Here is an 11132-nt window from a genome sequence, read left to right on the forward strand (position 1 = left end):
TGATAAATATATGTTTAAAATGCATTTATCAGTATTAGTTATTATCTGTGTTCAGTTGAGTGTAATGAAGGTTCCAGATGTAACTAAACGTTCTTCTGTGATCTGCACTGTACTTTACATTAACCATGTACGTCTGCAGTCAGACTCTCACACACAATGTATTTCACATAAACAAGATATCAGATCATAACTGCATTTTCACAGAGTATCAATACCCACAACACTCGCTTCTGTCCTGATAAAGGATCATTTGATCAGATTTATAATGAAGATACTGGAACACAAATTCATTTCTAAAGGTATCAGACTGTGAAGAGCATCAGACAGAATTCTGGATATTTTCATAAATTTTCAAATGGATTTGATAAACACATTTACATATATTTATTTTTGTCTGGTACATTTCTATGTGTAATATTTCCCCAAAAAATGTTAAATAAATGCATTTAAAATATATTTGGTTAATATGGCAAAATATTCTGAAATACATTTTAGAGTTTGTACTGTATTTCAGCATCGACTGCAGTGTGTTTTTTCCATACGGGACGAAGAATCAGGGTCTCCTCTGTGTCACTGCCCAACAAAGGGGTGCAAACTCTTCACATCACCACGGAAACTGAGCAGAGCAGGTAATGTAGGGAACCGCCTGTAGCCCACACCGTTCTGAGGAAGTAAAGACAGGCGGTGGTTTGGCGACACTGACTTTTCCTGCAGCCCCCCAGGACGTCAGCTCAGCCTGGCTGAAGATTAGACAGATGGCAGCGCAGGACTCATCAGGCCTTACAGCAGCTCAGGAACGGCAGGTCTTGTCCTTGAAAAGGACCATCTGAGTTTCCTGTCTGCTGTATCTGATCCCCTATTGATGACACTCTTGATCAGCTGGCTGAATTAACTCGAGTCAGTTCCCTTAACCTGAGGGTCTTGGTAGGTGGAGCTTGCGCTGGATGCCAGGTTCAATTCTGAGTGATGGGTCAGAGTGGTGCTGTTTGGACTCTTGGCACACTTCATGAAGAGCCGCTGTTTGGACGGTCAGGAGGTTTTTGCTGCTGTTGGCAGAGAAAGCCCCTAATTTAGCTCGACAAGTTTCAGCTCACTGTCAGTGTCGTATTTGATGCTGTGATGACCAATTTAGCAAATGTACCTGCAGTTTGGGTTTACGTGGCCTGATGGTAGACTCTTTCTCAGGTGTGATGTGATGGTAGATTCTTTCTCAGGTGCAATGTGATGGTAGATTCTTTCTCAGGTGTGATGTGATGGTAGATTCTTTCTCAGGTGTGATGTGATGGTAGATTCTTTCTCAGGTGTAATGTGATGATAGACTCTTTCTCAGGTGTAATGTGATGGTAGATTCTTTCTCAGGTGTAATGTGATGATAGACTCTTTCTCAGGTGCAATGTGATGGTAGATTCTTTCTCAGGTGTGATGTGATGGTAGATTCTTTCTCAGGTGCAATGTGATGGTAGATTCTTTCTCAGGTGTGATGTGATGGTAGATTCTTTCTCAGGTGCAATGTGATGGTAGATTCTTTCTCAGGTGTGATGTGATGGTAGATTCTTTCTCAGGTGTGATGTGATGGTAGATTCTTTCTCAGGTGTAATGTGATGGGAGATTCTTTCTCAGGTGCAATGTGATGATAGACTCTTTCTCAGGTGTAATGTGATGGTAGATTCTTTCTCAGATGTGATGTGATGGTAGACTCTTTCTCAGGTGCAATGTGATGATAGACTCTTTCTCAGATGTGATGTGATGGTAGACTCTTTCTCAGGTGTAATGTGATGGTAGACTCTTTCTCAGGTGTAATGTGATGGGAGATTCTTTCTCAGGTGCAATGTGATGGTAGACTCTTTCTCAGGTGTGATGTGATGGTAGATTCTTTCTCAGGTGTAATGTGATGATAGACTCTTTCTCAGGTGTGATGTGATGGTAGACTCTTTCTCAGGTGTAATGTGATGGTAGATTCTTTCTCAGGTGTAATGTGATGGTAGACTCTTTCTCAGGTGCAATGTGATGATAGACTCTTTCTCAGGTGTAATGTGATGGTAGATTCTTTCTCAGATGTGATGTGATGGTAGACTCTTTCTCAGGTGTAATGTGATGGTAGACTCTTTCTCAGATGTGATGTGATGGTAGACTCTTTCTCAGGTGTGATGTGATAAGAGATTCTTTCTCAGGTGTGATGTGATGGTAGATTCTTTCTCAGGTGCAATGTGATGATAGACTCTTTCTCAGGTGTTATGTGATGGTCGATTCTTTCTCAGGTGTGATGTGATGGTAGACTCTTTCAGGTGTGATGTGATAGGAGATTCTTTCTCAGGTGTAATGTGATGTGATGGTAGACTCTTTCTCAGGTGTGGTGTGATGGTAGACTCTTTCTCAGGTGTAATGTGATGTGATGGTAGACTCTTTCTCAGGTGTGATGTGATGGTAGACTCTTTCTCAGGTGTGGTGTGATGGTAGACTCTTTCTCAGGTGTAATGTGATGTGATGGTAGACTCTTTCTCAGGTGTGATGTGATGGTAGATTCTTTCTCAGGTGTAATGTGATGGTAGACTTTCTCAGGTGTAATGTGATGGTAGACTCTTTCTCAGGTGTAATGTGATGGTAGACTCTCAGGTATAATGTGATGGTAGACTCTCTCAGGTGTAATGTGATGGTAGATTCTTTCTCAGGTGTAATGTGATGGTAGATTCTTTCTCAGGTGTAATGTGATGGTAGACTCTTTCTCAGGTGTAATGTGATGGTAGACTCTTTCTCAGATGTGATGTGATGGTAGACTCTTTCTCAGATGTAATGTGATGGTAGACTCTTTCTCAGGTGCAATGTGATGGTAGACTCTTTCTCAGGTGTGATGTGATGGTAGACTCTTTCTCAGGTGTAATGTGATGGTAGATTCTTTCACAGGTGCATGTGATGGTAGCCTCTTTCTCAGGTGTGATGTGATGGTAGACTCTTTCTCAGGTGTAATGTGATGGTAGATTCTTTCACAGGTATAATGTGATGGTAGATTCTTTCTCAGGTGTGATGTGATGGTAGACTCTTTCACAGGTATAATGTGATGGTAGATTCTTTCTCAGGTGTTTCCGGTCAGCCCTGGTGTTTCGGTTTAGCTTCTCATCTTCATGACAACATAAACATGAAGCCAATCATCGTTAATCTCCATCATCATACTGATTAAATGTCAGAAAATTTGTTTGTCAGAGGGAGGACACAGGCTCATCTCATTCTCGAGCAGAGAAGAACCCAGTTTACAGTTGTAGAAATGCAGGTTTGGTTGGGCTGAGGGCTAATTGGGCTAAACCTTTTGGAGGGATTGCCAGGAGAAAAGTTCTACTGCTGCAGAAGAACAAAAACACAGGAATGAACTGTTTTACACTCCTGACGGACCTTCGTCTGTAGTTCAGTGTGTTTTATCTGTTCTGTAGTTCCGGTTCTGCTCTGTGTGTTGAGAGAGGTGTGATGAATTGTACTGTCAGTGGGATGATGTTAAAGTTCTTCTTCACTCTGTCTTACTCAAACTCAATGAAAATTCACCCAATACCCTGAGGACACAGTGACACTGAGTGTTTTTATGCTTGTGGATGTTTTTTAGGTTTCTTTTTTTCATTTGAACAAGAAGGGACAGTAAATACAAGAGAGAGAGAGAGAGAGAGAGAGAGAGAGGATGTGCAGGGAAAGTAAAAAAGCCAAGAAAGTGCTTGTACAAAGTACTTTGTCACAAGGAAAAATAAAATCATTAAAATTAATTAAATACAAAGCAAACAGACAAAATACAAAATCACAAAAAATCCAAACACATAGTTCTGTGTTTTACGTTCTGGTTGGTAGAGAAAACAGATGAGTTTTAATCTGTTTTTTGGATAATTTATTAGCAATAAACCAGTGATTAATATTTGATTTGATTATTCTGAATACGTAGATGAGATTAGTTTATGACCATCGTTACTAGATAGGAGAACATTGGCGTCATCAGCAAACGAAATGAAGAATACATCCTTTGCTGCCAAGTTCTAGTGCCAAGATCATTAACAAACATTTAAAACATTAGGAGTCCCAGTATTGACCCTTAAGGAATTCCACAATCTATGTTCTTTAGACTGGAGTGAGAATGGCTGTTATTTTCTCTCGGCAGGTTTCCTATGTGAATTGCTGAAATGCCGCAGTCCTGTGGGTTCCTGGTGTCAGGTGATGAAGGACGGAGGAGTTTTAGTGCCAAAGTGTGTGTGTCCTACAACCTGTCCACGGTCAGACCACTGCACCACACACACACATTAAAAACAAACATGCATTAATAAATAAACACTCATTAATAAATATAAAATAAAACACTAGCACAAACATTATATTAAACCAAAAAAGTAATACAATAAGAACAGACAGTGTGGGTGTGTGCAGGCAGGGGGCGCCAGTGTGCAGTGTTCTGGGAAAGACCTACAGTAACGAGTGTCTCCTTCACAAAGAGGCCTGCCGCAAAAAACGCCGCATTGGAAAATCCCACAGCGGGACGTGTTTAGGTAAAAGTTTGAGTTACGATGTTTCTTAGAGTCTTCAGATGTTCAGAAATGACTCTGTTTCAGACTAAATAATTAATTTGTTGAGATTAATGCAGGTTTAGATATTCAGGCTGTGATTAATCCAGGATTACATACTCAGACTGTGATTAATCCAGGTTTAGATATTCAGGCTGTGATTAATCCAGATTTAGATAATGTGACTGTGATTAATCCAGTTTTGAATAATGAGACTGTGATTAATCAAGGTTTAAATACTCAGACTGTGATTAATCCAGGTTTAGATGTTCAGACTGTGATTAATCCAGGTTTAGACGTGCAGACTGCCATTAATCCATGTTTAGATGTGCAGACTGTCATTAATCCAGGTTTAGATGTTCAGACTGAGATTAATCCAGGATTAAATACTCAGACTGTAATTAATCCAAGTTCAGATACTCAGACTGTGATTAATCCAGGTTTGGATATTCAGACTGTGATTTATCTAGGAATAAATACTCAGACTGTGATTAATCCAATTTTAGATATTCAGGCTGTGATTAATCCAGGGTTAGATACTTAGACTGTCATTAATCCAGGCTTAGATACTCAGACTGTGATTAATCCAGGTTTAAATATTCAGACTGTGATTAATCCAAGATTAAATACTCAGACTGTGATTAAACCAGCTTTAGATACTGAGGATGTGACTAATCTAGATTTAGATACTCAGGCTATGATTAATCTAGGAATAAATACTCAGACTGTGGTTAATCCAGTTTTAGATATTCAGGCTGTGATTAATCCAGGTTTAGATATTCAGATTGTGATTAATCCAGGATTAAATACTCAGACTGTGATTAATCCAGGTTTAGATACTCAGGCTGTGATTAATCCAGGTTTAGATATTCAGATTGTGATTAATCCAGGATTAAATACTCAGACTGTGATTAATCCAGGTTTAGATACTCAGACTGTGATTAATCCAGGATGAAATACTCAGACTGTGATTAATACAGGTTTAGATATTCAGACTGTGATTAGTCCAGGTTTAAATATTCAGACTGTAATTAATCCAGGCTTAGATACTCAGACTATGATTAGTCCAGGTTTAAATATTCAGACTGTGATTAATCCAGGTTTAGATCATGAGACTATGATTAATCCAGGTTTGGATCATGAGACTGATTAATCCAGGTTTAGATGTTCAGACTGTGATTAATCCAGGTTTAGATCATGAGACTATGATTAATCCAGTTTTAGATAATGAGACTGATTAATCCAGGTTTAGATGTTCCTACTGTGATTAATCCAGCTTTAGATAATGAAACTGTGATTAGTCCAGGTTTAGATAACGAGACTTTGATTAGTCCAGGTTTAGATGTTCCTACTATGATTAATCCAGCTTTAGATAATGAAACTGTGATTAGTCCAGGTTTAGATAACGAGACTTTGATTAGTCCAGGTTTAGATGTTCCTACTGTGATTAATCCAGCTTTAGATAATGAAACTGTGATTAATCCAGGTTTAGATGCACTATATGGCCGAATGTTTGTGGACACCTGCTCATCCAATGTTTCTTCCAAAATCAAGAGTACTAGAAAGTTGTTTGTCCCCCTTCATTGCAGTAACACCCTCCACTCTTCTGGGAAGGCTTTACACTAGATGTTGCTATGAGGATTTGATTGAGCATTAGTGGGGTCAAGTACTGATGTTGGATGGTCAGTTCTGGGTCACTTTAACTCATCTCAAAGATATTGCATGGAGCTCCGTCACTCCAGAGAACACGGTTCCACTGCTCCACAGCCCAGTGCTGGGGGGCTTTATACCCCTCTAGCCCATGCTGGGCTTTGGACCTACTGACCTTAGGCTCATGTGCAGCTGCTCCAGAGTGTCCCATTCTATTGGTCAGTGCTTTTCTATGGAGATTATACAAGCTGTGTGTGTATTTGAACTCATGTGTCCGCAGTGAGTGACCTGAATTCACTAATAAGAAGGGCTGTCCAGAAAGCTTTGGACATACAGTGTAGTCAGATGGTGATTAACCCAGGTTTGTGTGTGTGTGTGTGTGTGTGGTGCATGTGTGTAGTCTCTGCAGATGTGTGTTCAGAGCAGGAGTTCGGTCAGTTTCCGTTCCGTCTGCTGGACTGGTTCCTGCTGCTGAGCCGAATGGGGGAGAGATACACTGCAGCTCCATCACAGCAGTGTCTCACACACACACACAGAGTGGAGCTCGCAGAGGTAACACACACACACACACACATACATAAACACACACACAGAGTGCAGTTTGCACAGGTAACACACACACAGACACACACACACACACACACAGTGCAGTTTGCACAGGTAACACACACACACACACACACACAGAGTGCAGCTTGCACAGGTAACACACACACATACACACACACACACACACACACACACAGAGTGCAGCTTGCACAGGTAACACAAACACATAGACACACACACACACACACACAGTGCAGTTTGCACAGGTAACACACACACACACACAGAGTGCATCTTGCACAGGTAACACACACACACACATACACACACACACAGTGCAGTTTGCACAGGTAACACACACACATAGACACACACACACACAGAGTGCAGTTTGCACAGGTAACACACACACACACACACACACACCACACACACAGAGTGCAGTTTGCACAGGTAACACAAACACACACACACAGAGTGCAGCTTGCACAGGTAACACAAACACATAGACACACACACACACACACAGAGTGCAGCTTGCACAGGTAACACACACACACACACAGAGTGCAGTTTGCACAGGTAACACACACACACACACAGAGTGCAGTTTGCACAGGTAACACACACACACACACACAGAGTGCAGCTCGCACAGGTAACACACACACATAGACACACACACACACACACACAGAGTGCAGTTTGTACAGGTAACACACACACATACACACACACACACACACACACACACACAGAGTGCAGCTTGCACAGGTAACACACACACACACAGAGTGCGGCTTGCACAGGTAACACACACACATACACACACACACACACACACAGAGTGCAGCTTGCACAGGTAACACACACACATACACACACACACACACACACACACAGAGTGCAGCTTGCACAGGTAACACACACACAGAGTGCAGCTTGCACAGGTAACACACACACATACACACACACACACAGAGTGCAGCTTGCACAGGTAACACACACACATACACACACACACACACAGTGCAGTTTGCACAGGTAACACACACACAGAGTGCAGCTTGCACAGGTAACACACACACAGAGTGCAGCTTGCACAGGTAACACACACACATACACACACACACACACAGAGTGCAGCTTGCACAGGTAACACAAACACATAGACACACACACACACACACAGAGTGCGGCTCGCACAGGTAACACAAACACATAGACACACACACACACACAGAGTGCAGCTCGCACAGGTAGCACACATACACACACAGAAACACACACAAGAAGTCCTGGTAAAGAAGTCCTGGTGGCTGCGTTTGTGTGTTTAGGGTTGATACTCTGCACTGATCTGGTTTCATACAGTGGCTGCTGTCACTGTACGTTTACTGTCTAAGATAACATTTGTAGTTTATCTACACTATAAATAATCTGTTTAGTATAATGCATCGCTTCAATGATTACACCCAATCGCTTACTGAACCGTGATCTGTGCAGCTGAAAGTGTTATTGATGGAGTCCAGCAGAAGTCTGACTCACGAAAACCGTAAAATGAAATTTGCTGAATGGAGAGAAACAGAGGAAATAAATGAGCTGCATTATAAGCTTTCCACATGGCCGGCGTCTGATTCCCTACCTGGGCAGTTCAATAAGGGTCCTTGGGCATGACACCCAACTCTGCATACACCTACATTTCAATTATATTTCATCTATCATTCATCTGCCATTCAGCTGTTATTCAATTTTCATATAATTACCATTTAATTACCAATCTGCCATTTAGGTGCCATTTATCTACCAATTTTCTGTCATTTCTCTGCTGCTGTAACTGCTGAAAACTGGTGTTTAAATCCTGTTCTTCTGTAAACAGTTTACTCAGTTCAGGTCGTCTCAGACAAACCAGCCCAGCGGTACCATCTGCAGTCAATACCCAGAAATCAGCACTCAGAGATTAAATTACTCTCACACTCTCTCAGTGTCTCTTATTAATAGACACAACTGATCATCAATAAACACTGAATTATTTAAACAGGCTAGAAAAGTGATCTCAGTAGTACAGAACTGTCCATCAGACAAAATGACCTTAGACCACTTCATATCTCTCTCTCTCTCTCTCTCTCTCTCTCTCTCTCTCTCCCTCCCTCTCTCTCTCCCTCTCTCCCTCTCTCTCTCTCTCTCTCTCTCTCTCTCCCTCTCTCTCCCTCTCTCCCTCTCTGTCTCTCTCTCTCTCTCTGTCTCTCTCTCTCCCTCACTGTCTCTCTCTCTCTCTCTCTCTCTCTCTCTCTCTCTCTCTCTCTCTCTCTCTCTCTCTCTCTCTCTCAGAGGAGGTTTAAGATGCTCGACCGTAACAGGGATGGTAAACTGAGCAGGATGGATCTGAGGAAGCTCCATTATAAGAGGATGCCTCTCGAGCACTGTGCTAACACATTCTTCCAGTGAGACACACACACACACACACACACACACACACACACACACACACGCACTCAGACACACTACACATGCTGTGCTCCTCCTCCTGACTGACCTTCTCCTGTGTGTGACAGTGAGAATCTCCCCAATATTACCATAATTACACTATAAACATCCCGAGGACTCTCTCTCTTCATTACCTCTCTCTATCTCTTTCTCTCTCTTTCTCTCTCTCTCTCTCCTTTCATTCTCTTCTATCTACTGTCTTTACTTATCCATTTTTCATCACTTTCTCCCTCATCTGCTCACTCTATCCTCTCTATAAAGTCTTCCTTTTATCTTTATGCCTCCTTTTCCACTATCTGTCTCTCTCTCCACTATCTCTGTATCTCCCCTCTATTTTCTCTCTTTACGTATCTATCTATGTATATATGTATGTATATCTATCTGTCTATCTATCTATCTATATCTATCTATCTATCTATCTATCCCCTTTTTTCTCTCTCTCTCCTACTCACTCCACCCTTTATTTCTCCTCTCTCTCTCTCTCTCTCTCTCCCACTCTATTCTCTCTCTTCTCAATGTCAGTGTTAATGTTTATTGCCTCCTGCTGTTTAAATGAGGCTGGTGTCCTTTCTCATCCCTGACTCCCCCTCACACATGGACACACACTACTACACACTCACTAACACACACTTATACACACTCACTAATACACACTCACTAATACACACACTAACTAATACACACACATCCATACATGCTCACTAATACACACTCATTAACATACACACACTACTACAGACTCACTAACACACACACACACACACACACACACACAATACTACTACTACACACTCACTAACATACACTCACTAATACACACTAATGCAGACTAAAACACTCACTGATACCCACTGGAACAGACACTGGGATAAGAGAAGGGACTAACACTGCGGGTGGGAGGAGATGGGACTGACACTGTGGGAGGAGATGGAACTGACACTGGGACAGGAGACGGGACTGACGCTGGGACATGGTGATGGGACTGACGCTGGGACACGGTGATGGGAACAACGCTGGGACAGGAGACGGGACTGACGCTGGGACATGGTGACGGGACTGATGCTGGGACACGGTGATGGGAACAACGCTGGGACAGGAGACGGGACTGGCGCTGGGACAGAAGATGGGACTGACAGTAATTTTCTGTACATGTAGACTGTATGTAAACTGATTTGGAAGTTTTCTATCTGTTTTTTGTGCAGGTCATGTGACAGGAACAGGAATAAGAAGGTCAGTCTGAGGGAGTGGACATCATGCTTGGTGAATCGCTCAGAACGCTGGTTCCAGGGTTTCATGTGTAAGTGAACATCTATTTTACTTTCTGCTACATCTGTATTTCATCATCTTCAACATCTTTCACTCTCTTCCTCACAGCGGTGAAAATGGGATCTCCGAAACTGTGTCCAGCTCCAGAAAACCAGCTTTAACTCCACGTTCTTCATCAATAACTCCAGCTTAAAATCCACATTCTTCATAAAGAGAGCAAGATTTAACTTGTTCATAAAGAAATCAGGACCAACAAGAAGCTAAAATATATATTTTTTACTTTCATTTACTGTAATGTACTGTTGCTGGTTATTTGTACTGACATATAAAGTAATTAAGTTTTGTATTAATTAACACTAACCCTATTGTATATTGACCAATAAAAGCTAAAGCTAAAACCTTTTTAACTTTGTCAACATGAAATCTAAACAGACCTTTTTTATCATGTTAGTTTGAGTTCACGAGTCATCAAATCAAGTAATTTAAATTTTTCCTAACCGGCTCCTGGAGGCCCGCTGCTCTGCAAACCTCAGAGCTTCTCACACATCTGGTTCACCTAATCAGCTCTGTTACATTACATTTTTTTACAGCACTTAGCAGACACTCTTATCCAGAGCGACTTACAAGTTGATCATTTTACACAGGTAGGTGAAGGTT

At 41.7% G+C, this 11132-nt stretch overlaps 1 protein-coding gene across 1 annotated transcript in view; it reads left to right on the top strand.

Moving 5' to 3' along the window:
• Positions 1–10862, top strand: part of LOC118824154 (SPARC) — a 15662-nt gene extending 4800 nt beyond the window's left edge. Inside the window, exons 4-9 of the mRNA XM_036594121.1 lie at positions 4130–4241; positions 4393–4511; positions 6577–6728; positions 9054–9166; positions 10412–10506; positions 10584–10862. Of these exons, the coding sequence (XP_036450014.1) occupies positions 4130–4241; positions 4393–4511; positions 6577–6728; positions 9054–9166; positions 10412–10506; positions 10584–10636 (644 nt within the window). The 3' untranslated portion in view covers positions 10637–10862. The remainder of the gene's footprint in view (positions 1–4129; positions 4242–4392; positions 4512–6576; positions 6729–9053; positions 9167–10411; positions 10507–10583) is intronic.
• The last annotated feature ends 270 nt before the right edge of the window (positions 10863–11132 follow it).

Source organism: Colossoma macropomum, unplaced genomic scaffold (genome assembly GCF_904425465.1).
Source record: "Colossoma macropomum unplaced genomic scaffold, Colossoma_macropomum, whole genome shotgun sequence".
In the NCBI taxonomy this organism is placed as follows: Eukaryota; Metazoa; Chordata; class Actinopteri; order Characiformes; family Serrasalmidae; genus Colossoma; species Colossoma macropomum.